At 40.8% G+C, this 17,457-nt stretch overlaps 1 protein-coding gene across 1 annotated transcript in view; it reads left to right on the forward strand.

The window, feature by feature from the left end:
- Positions 1 to 16,503, forward strand: part of LOC311129013 (Krueppel-like factor 12) — a 171,137-nt gene extending 154,634 nt beyond the window's left edge. The window contains exons 5-6 of the mRNA XM_084161259.1: positions 4,001 to 4,158; positions 11,616 to 16,503. Of these exons, the coding sequence (XP_084017385.1) occupies positions 4,001 to 4,158; positions 11,616 to 11,797 (340 nt within the window). The 3' untranslated portion in view covers positions 11,798 to 16,503. The remainder of the gene's footprint in view (positions 1 to 4,000; positions 4,159 to 11,615) is intronic.
- Positions 16,504 to 17,457: the final 954 nt, after the last annotated feature.

The raw sequence follows: 17,457 nt of genomic DNA on the forward strand, positions 1-17,457 counted from the left end.
TTACCGACATAAAAAGATCCCACATTTGGAAAGTTTACCCAAAAAAAGTATATTTCCATCAGGACTCTCATAACATTATTTTATCCGACATGTACTTCACTCGCATAAAAAGGTTGGCTGGAAACCTGGTTACTGTTTAAAAAATGTTAGCCTCAATTTACAATGAATTTGTTCTCGCATTTCAAAATTATTTCCTTGCAATATTTTTTTTGGCTTTTGATACTTTTGGGTTTATGTTTTTCTTTCAATATCATTATTTTTGTTTGCAATGCTAAGAATTCTGTTCTCGACATCAGCGGTTTTACTTGATAATAATGGCACAAAAGTAACTCCATACTAACTCAAATATACATCATTTTGAGTAGGTTAATCAGTTTCATCTGAGTATGTGTTGACTATGGGTGACTACACAGTTTATGCAGGTTTGCCAATAGTTAAACCTTAATTGTGCAATATTTGTGCTGTTGTGTGGCACACTCTCAGCTTTCTCTTTGCTCAGTAGAAGTGGACATTTGGGGAAGAAAGAGAGAGGGGGAAGAACTGAAGTGAGAAAGAGAGAGAGGGGAAGTTAGTTTGAGCTACTGTGGTTGAGAGAGAGAGAGAGAGAGAGAGAGGGGTGTAGAGCGAGAGAGAGGTATCAGTATCATATCTGACCCAAGCGCTCATTTCCTGTGTGTGTGTACGCTGTCAATGTGTGTGTCCTTGTGTGGCATATCTGTGCATGTGTGTGTGTGTCAGTGAGACAGGAAGTGGGCTGTGTGTGGTGGAAACAGTTCACCGGAGGGCCTGTCTGGCCACGCCTCCTCTCTTCAACACCACCCAAAAGCACCCATCTGCTCCCCTCTCTCTCCTCCCCTGTCTTCTCTGTTTGCACCTCGTAACCTCTTTTCTTTTCCCATCCTCGAAAGAGCCCCTTTACGCACCCCTCCAGAAAAACAAAACCCCACAAAACTGCTTGTCTTGTTCCTTTTCTCCTTCCTTTTCCTAGCCCCCAACATCACGATCCCAAATATACTTTGGCTGCTCCTCGTTCTCCTGCATGACCCTCACCCCCCCTTCTCTTCTCCTCTAACTGTAACCCCCCAGTCCCCCCCCCCCCCCCTCTCCTTTCCCTCACTGTACACCTACGACTCTCACTTCTCTGTCTGACCTCAGAGCTGTATGGGGAGAGAAAGAAAAGGCAATGTGGATATCCAGGTTGAAAATCATTAATGGAGAGAGACTAGGACCAGTGACATTCTACCCCACCCCCTTCTCCTCCCTCTCTTTTACCCCATCTCCCTCACTCTTTCCCTGCCTCAGCCCCACCCCCAACACACACACGTTGGCAGTTGACTCTGTGTGGATTCTGAATGTGGGAGGATTAAAAAATGTGTCCTTGCCGTGTGTGTGTGTGTGTGTGTGTGTTTGTGAGCAAGGGCACATGCCTTTTCCTGAATATACAGTACCAGTCAAAAGTTTGGACACACCTACTCATTCAAGGGTTTTTCTTCATTTTTACTATTTTCTACATTGTAGAATAATAGTGAAGACATCAAAACTATGAAATAACACCTATGGAATCATGTAGTAACCAAAAAAGTGTTAAACTAAATATATTTTATATTTGAGATTCTTCAAAGTAGCCACCATTTTCCTTGATGACAGCTTTGCACACTCTTGCAAGCCTACCCCTTTTTCCTCCAAACATAATGATGGTCATTATGGCCAAACAGTTATATTTTTGTTTCATCAGACCAGAGGACATTTCTCCAAAAAGTACGATCTTTGTCCCCATGTGCAGTTGCAAACCGTAGTCTGGCTTTTTTATGGCGGTTTTGGAGCAGTGGCTTCTTCCTTGCTGAGCGGCCTTTCAGGTTATGTCGATATAGGACTTGTTTTACTGTGGATATAGATACTTTTGTACCTGTTTTCTCCAACATCTTCACAAGGTCCTTTGCTGTTGTTCTGGGATTGATTTGCACTTTTCGCACCAAAGTACGTTCATCTCTAGGAGACAGAACGTGTCTCCTTCCTGAGCGGTATGACGGCTGCGTGGTCGCATGGTGTTTATACTTGCGTACTATTGTTTGTAGAGATTAACGTGGTACCTTCAGGCGTTTGGAAATTGCTCCCAAGGATGAACCAGACTTGTGGAGGTCTACAAAAAAAAATTCTGAGGTCTTGGCTGATTTCTTTTGATTTTCCCATGATGTCAAGCAAAGAGGCACTGAGTTTTAAGGTAGGCCTTGAAATACATCCACAGGTACACCTCCAATTGACTCAAATGATGTCAATTAGCCTATCAGAAGCTTCAAAAGCCATGACATCATTTTCTGGAATTTTCCAAGCTGTTTAAAGGCACCGTCAACTTAGTGTATGTAAACTTCTGACCCACTGGAATTGTGATACAGTGAATTATAAGTGAAATAATCTGTCTGTAAACAATTGTTGGAAAAATTACTTGTAATGCACAAAGTAGATGTCCTAACCAACTTGCTAAAATTATAGTTTGTTAATAAGAAATGTGTGGAGTGGTTGAAAAACGAGTTTTAATGACTAAGTGTATGTAAACTTCCGACTTCAACTGTAAACATACACCTTATGGAACAACAGGGACTGTGAGTGCTTTAATATGTTTGGACCCCAGGAAGAGTAGCTGCTGCCTTGGCAATAACCAACCTAATAAATGCTACCTAATAAAAACAAAATACAAATACAGTACGTGATGAGGCAAAAAGGGTCAATGCAGATAGTCCGGGTAGCTATTTAGCAGTGTGTGTGTGTGTGTGTGTGTGTGTGTAAGGTCACGCATGTGTGTGCAACATGACCGTAGCATTGTGTTAGTAGAGTGACTGTTTAGTATGCAAGCTAAGCGGACCTGCCACCACTGCTAACCATTACTGGAAGCACATTTTTCTGATGGCACATGTCAATACTGTCTGCATTTCCCAACACACACACACTCTAGCTAGTTGCTTTATTGTGATAAATTGTGTACTCAATGTATTGACTACTAATTTGAAAGGAAATGCTACGGAAAATGTTATTGATGACATAGACAACTCAACAGTCATTATGTTTATTGAACTCCATGGAGAAAATAAATATGAAACTGTCTTCAGATGATTGATCAATCTATAGGAATGGTCAAAATAACAGTCTTACCCAATCCAGTTTCCTGTGCCGTCCCACTGGGCACACACTGGTTGAATTAACGTTGTTCCCACTTCATTTCAACAAAATGACGTTGAACCAAGGTGGAATAGACGTTGAATTGAGGTCTGTGCCCAGTGGGTTGTGGTGGTTTCTACCAAGGTGCAAGATCACCATCTAAAGGCCATTGAAATATTTTAACAATATATCTGAATGAACATGTTTCACACATGTTGTGAAATGTGATCTTGAATCTATTTCCTAGTATTTCTATTGGAGTAATTGGAGCTTGGTTGAAAGGTATGTGCTGTCTGGGATCCTTGGGATGTCCCTACCCCATTGAAGTTGACATGTAAAATGGTTAAGGTAAGGGTTAATGTTAGGGTTAGATAAAGGTTGTGGTTATGGTTAGGGTAAGGGTAAGGATAAGGGTAGGGGTTAAGGTTAAAGTTTAGGGTGGGGACGTCCAAGGATCCCGGATAGCACTGACCTTGGATGAAATGTGTCATACATTACAAACAAGTGCTAGGCTTTTTTTAAGGATACGTGTACATGTGTAGCCAACAAGACGGAAAAGACCTTGAAGGGAAAATTACCCAAAATATAAAAACAAGTTTTTAGTTTGTTTTTGAGTCTACGTTCTCCACCATATGTTGAGTAGATACTCCAATATGCATTATCAGAAATCTGCTTGCCTCAATATAATGGCACTATTGATGGAATTACGGTAGTCAATGAATACACAGTAAAGATGTCATGTTGGGGTTTGCTCATTGCTACAGTTAATAATATCCAAATTAGTAATATAAATGAAAGATGATGAAGATGATCCTCTAATGATCCACCATTTCCTCTCTTGTTGCAGTTCCATGTCACCATTCAGTATTGAGAGCATACGCCGCCCCCGGAGGTCAGAGTCGCCCGACTCCAAGAAGAGACGCATCCACAGGTGTGACTTTGAGGGCTGCAATAAGGTCTACACCAAGAGCTCCCATCTAAAAGCACACCGGAGGACGCACACTGGTCAGTGGCTTCACCAACACATTACAGTTCTCTTCATCAATTAAAGGCTAGGTCTCTTCCTGAATAATAATGTATTCCGTAGCGCTAATATGCATGGAAAGTCAATACACATGGAAGATGCTTCACAAAAGCTTTAAACACAACAAGCAACCTGGACTTAGGGATAGACGGTACATAGTATAAGTAAATCCGGGAGACTCCAATTAGTACGATATGTTATGTTTCGTATGGTATGTATTTATTTGTGGATGTCCATTATCCATTTCGTATGATACAGTATGTTATGAATTACAATTCAGATGATATGTTACAAATTGCAATTTGTACAAGATTTTACGAATTGCAATTCATACAATACGTTAAGAATTTGCTAAATGTGTGATATGTTACGAATTCCAATTTGTTGTTGCTAACGTTAGCTAGGTGGCTAATGCTAATGTTAGTTAGGTGGCTAAGGTTAAGGGTTAGGGTTACGGTTACGGGTTAAGTTTAGGCTTAAGGTTAGGGTTAAAGTTAGGTTTATGAGTTAGGTTAAAGGGCTATGGTTAGGGTTAGCTAAGATGCTAAGTACTTGCAAAATAGCTAAAAAGTAGTAAGTAGTTGCAAAGTTCCTAATTAGCTAAAATGCTAAAGTTGTCCGTGATGAGATTCGAACATGCAAACAGTTGGTTGCTAGTCGTTCACATTATACTCCTACACATCCACTCCAACCACCCTACTTTTATTGTTTTTGCCTTAAGTAACCTTCTGTGTTATGTAACCATACCAAACATAACATGTCATACTAATTGGAGTGTCCCGGATTTACATATACTATGATAAGTGTAGTCTATGAGAGCACCTGATGTGTGTCTGACGAACTGCGGCTTCTCTTGCTGTTTCAACATGCATAATCAGCTTGCCCAACGACTTGACTTTGAGCCATTCAGAGAGCATGAAAGAAGCAACAATGAGAAGGAGAAAAGAGGGTACTTTTTCTATACTGGTAACATCAACCCCCTTACATCATCAACCAATTAGTTCATTTACATTACATTTACATTTACGTCATTTAGCAGACGCTCTTATCCAGAGCGACTTACAAATTGGTGCATTCACCTTATGATAGCCAGTGTGACAACCACTTTACCATTTTTTAAATATATTTTTCTAATTTTTCAATAGTCTTTTAGAGTATATTTTTAATCTTCATTTGTATTATATATATTGTTTTTGTTATTTTATTTGTTATTAGTGTTTTTTTTCACTTTTTTATTTATTTGATTTCAAATTATCATTATTATTTTTTTATTTTTTTGTGGGGGTGGGGTAGAATGATTACTTTTATACCATCGCAGGTATTCCTTAAAGAGGTAGGGTTTCAAGTGTCTCTGGAAGGTGGTCAGTGACTCTGCTGTCCTGGCGTCGTGAGGGAGCTTGTTCCACCATTGGGGTGCCAGAGCAGCGAACAGTTTTGACTGGGCTGAGCGGGAACTGTGCTTCTGCAGAGGTAGGGGGACCAGCAGGCCAGAGGTGGAAGAACGCAATGCCCTCGTTTGGGTGTAGGGACTGATCAGAGCCTGAAGGTAAGGAGGTGCCGTTCCCCTGACAGCTCCGTAGGAAAGCACTATGGTCTTGTAGCAGATGCGAGCTTCAACTGGAACCCAGTGGAGTGTGCGGAGGAGCGGGGTGACGTGAGAGAACTTGGGAAGGTTGAACACCAGACGGGCTGCAGCGTTTTGGATGAGTTGTAGGGGTTTAATGGCACAGGCAGGGAGTCCAGCCAACAGCAAGTTGCAGTAATCCAGACGGGAGATGACAAGTGCCAGGATTATGACCTCTGCCGCTTCCTGTGTAAGGTAGGGTCGTACTCTGCGAATGTTGTGGAGCATGAACCTACAGGATCGGGTCACCGCTTTGATGTTAGCGGAGAACGACAGGGTGTTGACCAGGGTCACACCAAGGTTCTTTGCACTCTGGGAGGAGGACACAACGGAGTTGTCAACCATGATGGCGAGATCATGGAGCGGGCAGTCCTTCCCCGGGAGGAAAAGCAGCTCCGTCTTGCCGAGGTTCAGCTTGAGGTGGTGATCCGACATCCACACTGACATGTCTGCCAGACATGCAGAGATGCGATTCGCCACCTGGTTATCAGAAGGGGGAAAGGAGAAGATTAGTTGTGTGTCGTCTGCGTAGCAATGATAGGAGAGGCCATGTGAGGATATGACAGAGCCAAGTGACTTGGTGTATAGAGAGAATAGGAGAGGGCCTAGAACTGAGCCCTGGGGGACACCAGTGGTGAGAGCACATGGTGCGGAGACAGATTCTCGCCACGCCACCTGGTAGGAGCGACCTGTCAGGTAGGACGCAATCCAAGAGTGAGCCGCGCCGGAGATGTCCAACTCGGAGAGGGTGGAGAGGAGGATCTGATGGTTCACAGTATCAAAGGCAGCAGATAGGTCTAGAAGGATGAGAGCAGAGGAGAAAGAGTTAGCTTTAGCAGTGCGGAGAGCCTCCGTGACACAGAGAAGAGCAGTCTCAGTTGAATGACCAGTCTTGAAACCTGACTGGTTTGGATCAAGAAGGTAATTCTGAGAGAGATAGCAGGAGAGTTGGCTATAGACGGCACGCTCAAGAGTTTTGAAGAGAAAATAAAGAAGGGATACTGGTCTGTAGTTGTTGACATCGGAGGGATCAAGTGTAGGTTTTTTGAGGAGGGGTGCAACTCTCGCTTTCTTGAAGATGGAAGGGACATAGCCAGCGGTCAAGGATGAGTTGATGAGTGAGGTGAGGTAAGGGAGAAGGTCTCCGGAAATGGTCTGGAGAAGAGAGGAGGGGATAGGGTAGGGCAGTGTGAGCAGATTTCATCTGGAGAGAGAGGGGAGAAAGAAGTCAAAGCATAGGGTAGGACAGTGTGAGCAGGACCAGCGGTGTCATTTGACTTAATAAATGAGGATCGGATGTCGTCAACCTAGTAGACAATTAGTAGGCAATGCCTACTCATAATTGGTTGAAATCACACAATGCACACCGATGATGTCATTGGAAACACTTATGTTCCTCTATCTTTTTTACTACAAAACATAGAAATGCGACAATTTCACATATGTTGATGTTGGGTGGTGCTGGAGATGATAAAGATGAAGTTGAAAAATTTAGAAATGTAACTTTAACTAAAACAATACATCTGCAAGTTTTTTCTAGAGCAATTCCTAGTTACATATTGCACATCTAGCTAAGGAGTTTTGTGCATGAAGGAGCATTATTTTTAGTTTACAAATGTTTTATATTGTAAGTTTGACGACAATGTGCACAAAACTTGTCCATTAGCTAGATAGCTAGCTTGCTAACTGAGTCAGTCAAACGAATGGGATGGTAACCAGCAATAATGCTAAACACTAGCTAAATGCTTCCTCCATAAGCTAGCTATCTAGCCACTGTAGCTAGTAACACACCAAGGATACTGATGGCTAAGGTATTTAGCACCTCTGACAAGCATGTCGGCAGTCAAAATCACCAACTAGTGAAGCAGCTATTCTGCCAAAAGCAGTGCTGGACAGAGTGAGCTCTAGCCAACTTTATTCCATGTTTACGTCAAGTCAGGAACTCGTAAATACGTCCTTCCTACTGGGAAAAATGCACGTGGATGCCCCTCCAACTCAGAATTATGACTAGGAAACTCGGGTATGATCTCGGGACCCCGATCTTTCCCACATGATGAACTCTGACGTCATGCACCACAGAAAATGTCAACAACCATGGCCACAATTTTGTCTGTCAATGGTGAGAATGGCTCTTGTGTTCCTTCCGAGTTCCGAGCATATGAACTCTACAAGTCGTTCCTCCGAAGTAGACAAGTCGTTCCTCCGATTACTCCGACATGACGTGATCATGGCATTATACTGCTAGTGCCAGTTTGCTAGCTTGCTAGCTAGCTAAATCGTTAGCATCATCATTCGGTAGCGCAACATATAAACTAGAAATTTGGCTAGATGGCACTGGCAGTATGGGATAGTGGAGAGTGAATTCAATTATTTCGTCAACATCTTGCTAGCTAGTGGTTATCTAGTTGTGGCCATCTAGCTATCAACAGGGCTTCTAGCTAGCAACATTAACGCAGCTAGCTAACATTGGCTATATAGCAACATGGTCCTACTACGTGCCAATGGAAACAAAGCTTAAGATAGCACCACTACTGCCATCTTCTGGTCTGGAGTATTTTAACAAGTCTATAATGTTTTATTTTATTTTGTTATGACAGATTATGAAGGCTTTTGTTTTGTTTAATACTTTGTGAATGAACTGTTAGCTACAAATATATATTTTTAAATGTTATTAGATTTTAATTTTTGTAATTGTCACATGCTTTGTAAACTAACAGTGGAATGCTTACTTACAGGTCATTATCCAACAATGCAGAGTTAAAGATAAAACATGTAATAAACAAATACAAATAGTGACACAAGGCATAAGTGTGAATAAGTGAATAACGAATAACAATAACTAGTAAAAGTAACATGGCTATATACAGGGAGTATCAGTACCGAGTCAATGTGTAGGGGTACGAGGTAATTGAGGTAGCTATGTACATATACTGTAGGTTGGGGTAAAGTGACTAGGCAACAGGATAAATAATAGACAGTAGCAGCAGTGTATGTGGTGAGTGTGAAAGTGTGTGTGTGTGTTTGAGTGTGTGTGTGTGGCGTCAGTATACATGTGTGTGCATGTTATGTGTGTGTGGGTGTATGTAGTGTGTGTGTGTATGTGTGTGTCGGGGTGTCAGTGTAAGTATGAGTGAGTGTGTGGGTAGCATCCAGTGTGTGTGCAGAGAGTTAGTGCAAGAGAGTTAGTGCAAAAAAGGGCCAATGCATGTAGTCCGGGTAGCCATTTGATGAGCTATTTAGCAGTCTTGTTTAGCAGTCTTATGGCTTCGTGGTAGAAGCTGTTCAAGGTCCTGTTAGATCCAGACTTGGTGCACTGATACCGCTTGCCGTGCGGTAGCAGAGAGAACAGTCTATGGCTTGGGTGGCTGGATTCGTTGAAAATGTTTTGGCCCTTCCACTGACACAGCCTGGTACAGAGGTCCTGGATGACCGTACTCACCACCCTCTGTAGCGCCTTGCGGTCGGGTGTCTTGCAGTTGCCGTACCAAGCGGTGATGTAGGCAATCAAGTTGCGCACAATGGTGCAGCTGTATAACTTTTTGAGGATCTGAGGGCCCATGCCAAATCTTTTCAGCCTCTTGAGGGGGAAGAGTTGCTGTCGTGCCCTCTTCACAGCTGTGTGGTTGTGTGTGGACCATGTTAATTCCTTATGGATGTGGATACATAGGAACTTGAAGCTCTCGACCTGCTCCACTACAGCCCCATCAATGTGGATGGGGGTGTGCTTGCCTCTCCGTTTCCTGTAGTCCACGATCAGCTCCTTTTGTCTTGCTGACGTTGAGGGAGAAGTTGTTATCCTGGCACCACACTGCCATCTCTGACCTCCTCCTCCGCCATGAACGGTTGATGATCTGAGCTACAGTGACGGGAAAAAAGTATTTGATCCCCTGCTGATGTTGTACGTTTGCCCATTGACAAAGAAATGATCAGTCTATCATTTTAATGGTAGGTTTATTTGAACAGTGAGAGACTGAATAACAACAAAAAAATCCAGAAAAACGCATGTCAAAAATGTTATAAATTGATTTGCATTTTATTGAGGGAAATACGTATTCGACTCCCTCTCAATCAGAAAGATTTCTGGCTCCCAGGTGTCTTTTATACAGGTAACGAGCTGAGATTAGGAGCACACTCTTAAAGGGAGTGCTCCTAATCTCAGCTTGTTACCTGTATAAAAGACACCTGTCCACAGAAGCAATCAATCAATCAGATTCCAAACTCTCCACCATGGCCAAGACCAAAGAGCACTCCAAGGATGTCAGGGACAAGATTGTAGACCTACACATGGCTGGAATGGGCTACTAGACCATCGCCAAGCAGCTTGGTGAGAAGGTGACAACAGTTGGTGCGATTATTCGCAAATGGAAGAAACACAAAATAACTGTCAATCTCCCTCTGCCTGGGGCTCCATGCAAGATCTCACCTCGTGGAGTTGCAATGATCATGAGAACGGTGAGGAATCAGCCCAGAACTACACAGGAGGATCTTGTCAATGATCTCAAGGCAGCTGGGACCATAGTCACCAAGAAAACAATTGGTAACACACTACGCCGTGAAGGACAGAAATCCTGCAGCGCCCGCAAGGTCCCCCTGCTCAAGAAAGCACATATACAGGCCTGTCTGAAGTTTGCCAATGAACATCTGAATGATTCAGAGGAGAACTGGGTGAAAGTGTTGTGGTCAGATGGGACCAAAATCGAGCTCTTTGCCTTCAACTCAACTCACCGTGTTTGGAGGAGGAGGAATGCTGCCTATGACCCCAAGAACACCATCCCCACCGTCAAACATGGAGGTGGAAACATTATGCTTTGGGGGTGTTTTTCTGCTAAGGGGACAGGACAACTTCACCGCATCAAAGGGACGATGGACGGGGCCATGTACCGTCACATCTTGGGTGAGAACCTATTTTCCTCAGCCAGGGCATTGAAAATGGGTCGTGGATGGGTATTCCAGCATGACAATGACCCAAAACACACAGCCAAGGCAACAAAGTAGTGGCTCAAGAAGAAGCACATTAAGGTCCTGGAGTGGCCTAGCCAGTCTCCAGACCTTAATCCCATAGAAAATCTGTGGAGGGAGCTGAAGGTTCGAGTTGCCAAACGTCAGGCTCGAAACCTTAATGACTTGGAGAAGATCTGCAAAGAGGAGTGGGACAAAATCCCTCCTGAGATGTGTGCAAACCGGGTAGCCAACTACAAGAAATGTCTGACCTCTGTGATTGCCAACAAGGGTTTTGCCACCAAGTACTAAATCATGTTTTGCAGAGGGGTCAAATACTTATTTCCTTCATTAAAATAGAAAAATCAATTCATAACATTTTTGACATGCGTTTTTCTAGATTTATTTTTTGTTATTCTGTCTCTCACTGTTCAAATAAACCTACCATTAAAATTATAGACTGATCATGTCTTTGTCAGTGGGCAAACGTACAAAATCCGCAGGGGATCAAATACTTTTTTCCCTCACTGTATATATAAATGTAAATAAAGTTACTGCTGACATAGTCAGAGCTGCTAAGTACCTTGGCCATCAATATCCTTGGTGTGTTTTTAGCTTAACTGTGGGGTGACACAATTAACTTATTTACAGTTAATTAACCACTTCAAATCTCTTTGTTAGCAAGCACTGTCTCCAAAACTGCAAGCTGTCTCAGTAATGTTTACTTTTTTATGTTTGTGATGTCTCCACTTTCCGTTTTAGAAGAAAAATATCAATCATTAGGCAATACAAAAATGCATGCACATGAATTGTATGTTGCGAAAGTCACTGCTTTACCAAGTCTCTGTTTCTGTCTGTTTGTGTTGACCTGTCCAGGTGAGAAGCCATACAAATGCACCTGGGATGGCTGCACGTGGAAGTTTGCCCGCTCTGACGAGCTGACACGCCACTACCGTAAACACACAGGTGTCAAACCCTTCAAGTGTGCGGACTGTGACCGCAGCTTCTCGCGCTCAGACCACCTGGCCCTGCACCGACGGAGACACATGCTAGTATGATACAGTTGCAGGGTGATGATGTCATCAGAAGGAGCATATACACACACTTACACACACACATCGCCGCCAGGGGAGCAGTGTCTCTCCCTCAATGTGATTCAGCTGGACTGGACACACACCGCCGTCTGTCTGCGAGGCGGTGGGAAGAGCGGAGTAAAATGCACAGAAAGGCGTCTGTCTGTCCACAGAGAAAAAAAACAGGGTCAGTTCTGGATCCTCAGTGACTGAGGAGGGTCGGAACTGGAAAATGCTCTTTTATTATCATTTTTGAATTTTGAGTTTTAACGTAAACCTGTCTTTATTCCCAGCACTGTTCTTAGATGGTTTCACTTTGGAGTTTTTCTCGGAAGGAGTTATGCTCTTCTTCGTTCATTTGGACGGGAATCGTAATTGCAACCGTTCTTCTTGGTGTTTTGTTTTGATTATATTGTTCAAAATGGCTGCTTTTCTCGCGTCTATAATGTGAAAGAACTCGGAGGATTTGATGGCTGGATGAATGGATGGAAGGGCTGTGTGCATGTGTGTTTTTGAAGTATAGGGCAAACCTTGGCCAATTGAATAAACAGACACAGATTCTGGTTCGTCCATGGAGAGTATTGTTTCCCAGTTCCTTCCATACAGCAGCTCCCTGCCTCGCTGTGCTTCAGGACAACCGGCAGCAGAGGGCGCCATCCACTCATTGATTGTACCCATAAAAACTGGTTTGAGTGTTCTAGAGTCAGCATTCTAGAATGAGTTCTAGTACCAGTGTTCTAGATTTAGAAGCATCAGAAGCATCCCAGTGGGCCAGTGATATAGAAACTGTAAGGGGCGGAGTTAACTCCAACCCAATGTCAGCAAACCAGCAACTGAGATTAAAGAGTACAGTATATCCACAAACAGAGAGCATCAGCAACCTCACTTCTCGTTCACATCCACGCATATTGCAATACATACAGGTTTAGTATACATGTTTGTTGTTTTTGGTATTTGTTATTTTTTTTCTTCCAATGGTTCTTCTTAGCACACGACTTAACCACATTGCTGTTCCTCACCTTAAGCTTCTTTGAAACTTTTTATTTAAAAAGAAAACTTTATTGGTGCATTTTGTGCTCTGATTAGCAATCAGTAAAGTGCAATCTCATTGGGTAAATATAGTTTCAATATCGAGACTTTTATTGTTTCTTGTTCATTATATCTTGCTGTGTATGCCTGCTTTGATCCATTTCACAAATAAAGATCAATCCACACACCAATGTACAATGAACTTTAAAACAAATCAAATTAACATATCTGGTATGTGAAAACGACTTTGAAGCACCTTACAGATTCACACCTTATATGATGATTCCATAATGTTCAAGGATTTTGTTTTGTATCCCTGCTCTTTACAGTGAAAGGGATTGGCATTGTGATAATCTGTGTGTTAGTAGTCTAGAGCTAACACATCTTGGGTTTAGTTAATAATAATATAATATATGCTATTTAGCAGACGCTTTTATCCAAAGCAACTTACAGTCATGAGTGCATACATTTAGATCAGAGGGCTAACCCACTCGGTTACTTGAGTTCAATAGAAGAGCAATACATTCAGAGGAGGGAAATGTTCTTGTACCCTTGGTCTCGTTGCTGACGTCATACACAAATAAGTCCTCAATCACAGACAGATTTCTACCAGTGCCACTTCTTCGTTTCTACTCTATACTACACATTTCTATATTTCTACAGCACAATGTTCTAGGCAAGCTCACTTATTTTGGTTACCCCCTCCCTTTAAACTGTGTGGAAAATGTCACATTAATGATGGGTGGTTGAGGAGGAACAGGTTTTTCTAAATGTATCTATGACAGACCTACACTCTTAGAAGAAAGTGTTATCTAGAATCTAAAATGGTTCTTCGGCTGTCCCCATAGGAGAACCCTTTGAAAAACCCTTTTTGGTTCCAGGTAAAACCCTTTTGAGTTCCATGTAGAACCCTTTACACAGAGGGTTCTACATGGAACCCAAAAGAGTTCTACCTGGAACCAAAAAAGGTTCTACGTGGAACCAAAAAGGGTTCTCGTATGGGAAAAGCCTAATAAACTTTTGTAACAATTTTTTCTAAGAGTGTACAGTGCCAAAATGAAAAAATTAGGAGAAAAAAAAATGTGGCTCGACTTTCAATTACTTACAGCAATGACATCAACCACTTATATTTTGCATATTGTTTGACATCAACTGCAATTTACCAGTTAAAGACAATTTATCCAGCCGGTTGGAAAGAGAAATCTATGGACATACAAATAGCACTACATAAACCTTTCTGAGATACATGAAAGAAATATCGTCAACTTTTGCTATCACAACGAAGTTATCAGATTTTCCTTTTTACGATAATTGGACATAGATCTGACCTTGTTCATCATTATCATAGCTATTCTCAACAGAATCCCACTTATATGATAATTGTATATGTTCAAAGTATTTTTGTAGTGCAGTACATAGAAATTAGAGTATGCTGAATGCTTACAGTTTCAGGAGCTCATTTCAGAAGGCCAGTAAGTTAAGATTTTGTCGAGTCAAGTGCTTATGGACAACGTTTTTGAGATTGCAGCATATGCTTAGTGATTTAATAACACACGCATACACCAGTGGTACTGTACTATAATTCAAAACCACATCCTTACCTGAACAAAAAAATATTTTGCAGAAATATATTATGCAGAATTCGTCTCTCTCCCTTTTGGTTTGCTGAAGTATTATAATATATGTCATATTATGTTGTTATATGTTGTTTGTGTACATGTGAATATTTCATTGGCCTTTTTTGGCTCAATCATATCATCAGCACCTTGTTTGTTATGAAGTATAATTTTACAATGATTTAATTGATGAAGTCCATTTAGACATAGTCATAATTCTCAACACATTTTATTATTCTTATACTGTATTTTTCTGAAATGAGGGGCACTTCATCATGCATATAACAATTTTCTGTAAAAATATATATATATTTGAAATGTTGTAATATATGTGATAGTGGAAATACAAATTATAACTCAGTTCTACAGCCTGTATATACATTTGAAAATAGGGCTTTTGATTATTAGATACAAGGAAATACATTTATACATGTAAAATATTTTTCTGAAATGCTAATTTATCTGATCTGATATACAGTAAGATGGGGCTATTGATTCTAAACTGTTTTATTATCTAAAATACTCATATAAATGATCAAATCGGATGTCAGAAATGTGCATTTTGGTTTGTGATTTTCTTCTTTCTCAAAACAAGAGAACGTTTTCATATGAATATGGTCAATATGATAATTGCTTTTATAAATTGATCAAACTTTAATATGTCATTCTCCACCCAACCATGTTGAGTTGAAGAATTTTACAATTACAAGTACAGATTCATATCAACAATATATTAAACTATTTTATTCCGTTTTCTTTTTGTGTTGAAAGGTTTTCATTCACATTAGCATCGTTTATCCAAATTTTACATATATTTTCTTTAAATTTATCTTCACTTGAAAGTTATAACTAATATTTTGCATGTGTACACAGAGGCTTATTGTATGCATGCATTACCACTCCCTTTTGGCATAATCAAAACTTTTTACGAGCTTAATTCTTTAACGGTAAGCAGGGTCAATGTTATGCAATAATGATTAGTGCCTCCTATCACAGCGAATCTCAGAAAAGCATGCACATAAACTATTTCACATCTAACACGTATCATATACATTCAAATATAGACCTTTGAATTGATACTAAGACAGAGACGTATTTGTAAAAAATGAAAGCCATCATACTCTGAGACCATTTTGCAAAAACCTGACTCCCATTTTTCAGTTTATTTTCAATGCACTGAGCCTTACCCCATCGTTTCAATACAGTATCCTCAAATATCAGCTTTTTACATGCTGTATGTATGTCTCATGGAAGCTCCATATGATTTGTATGGATGTATTTACAATACTAACTTCACTTAGAGAATTTAATTATTTTATCGTTATCGTATCATTTGGGTTTTGACCTCTCCGATCCTGGTCATTGGTGCAACTACTTAGCTTTTTTCATAATCAGCCAAACCATATTGCAGTATGCGAAATCACAGAAGAGTGACACCTGATTTTACACAGTGTTGAATTTATTGCGGTTCGCAGGGAAAGCTCTATTGAATATGTAAAGGCCTGAATACCAACCCTTGGAGAGCTCCCTTTGAAATAATTCTGATTACACTTCTGTATCCGTTCAATATTTATTTTATTTCTGTATCAATTCTGTGTTTGTTTTATCTCTGTTTTTGAAGAATTACATAGTGATGCCAATGCCTTTGTTTCAAGTTTACTGCTATTGCGTACAGTAATTGTTGTTCCTGTATTCATGTAAAGTGACTGTATTGTAAATGTATTCAGAGCATTTCATTCTTACCGTAAAATTGTGATATGCCCCACAATGATTCAAAGGGAGTCCCTAGCTCAAGGAATTCTGGGAACCAATTTGGAATCCCAATGTTTTTCAAAGGTCGATAGAACAAGTGTTTTTCTTCTTCTTTTCTTCTGTTCTTTCTTTCTGTTTTTCAAAAGTTGTCTAAATATTCTGTCAATGCCTTTAGCTTTTTTCTCTGTATTTTTCATATGGATGGAGCTGTGAAATTAAATTAAACTGAGTTGAAACATATACATGTACATGAATGGAGGCATGAAGGTTAATAAAGTTGCATTTTGTATTTAACATGCTCGTACCAGAACTCATTTAGACTGTGTTGTCGCTGGTATGTGGTTTTGGTTTCACTAACAGATTTGAGTGCTATACTCACATTCACTGGCATTCAGGAACCTAAGCTTATGTCCTGGAATGTAATGATAAGATGGGCCATGATCTTTGGCGGGCATTCAATCATCTATATCAAGTGTCTATACTGTAAGGGCACTTTGCTAGGCTTTGTTATGCCACTACGAACAACATCTATGAAAACATGCGTTTTCAGACAGTAAAATCAAGCTAATTAAAATTTTCCCCTATACTTATCAGTGTGTGCATCCCGTAGCATTATCAATGATATAAGGTGGTTTTCATGAAAGCTTCCAAAACAATTAGTTTTCCCTGATCCCTCCACATACTGAAATACCCCAGTACCATCTCATTCACTATGACTCATCACAATCACTCGGCTGCCACTTTTCCAGAGTAATCAAAACAGTTTAAATCAGTCACTCCTCTGGTTTGGTTTGCACAACAACAACAACAACCTTGAGCCAATTGCTTTTCTATGGGAGTCATATGTCGATGGACAATGGACATGATCAATGTCTATCTGTCAAATATGTGACATGTTGAAGTAGAACCCAGGAGGAGAGAAGAGAGCCAGACAAGGAACCAGTGGTTTAGGAAAAAACGTAAATACATTACTGGAAAACGTTCAACAGGAGGTACAAAGTAAAACTGGGAAAATAACTAATACTAAGACTCAAACTCTCTCAGGAGACACCGCACACGGCAAACAAATTAAGCTTCTGCAAAGGATTACAGAAAACACACATCTCTTAAAAGGGAATCATAATTAGTAATAGAAAACACCTGAGTGTCATAATAGTCTCTAGGGGGTCTCTGCCACCCTCTGGTGACAGGTGGAACCATGACAATATCCCCCCTTCTAGGAGCAGCGCCAGCTGCAAAGCCAGGGCG

Source organism: Coregonus lavaretus (genome assembly GCF_964263955.1).
Source record: "Coregonus lavaretus genome assembly, chromosome: 5".
NCBI classification, from domain to species: domain Eukaryota; kingdom Metazoa; phylum Chordata; class Actinopteri; order Salmoniformes; family Salmonidae; genus Coregonus; species Coregonus lavaretus.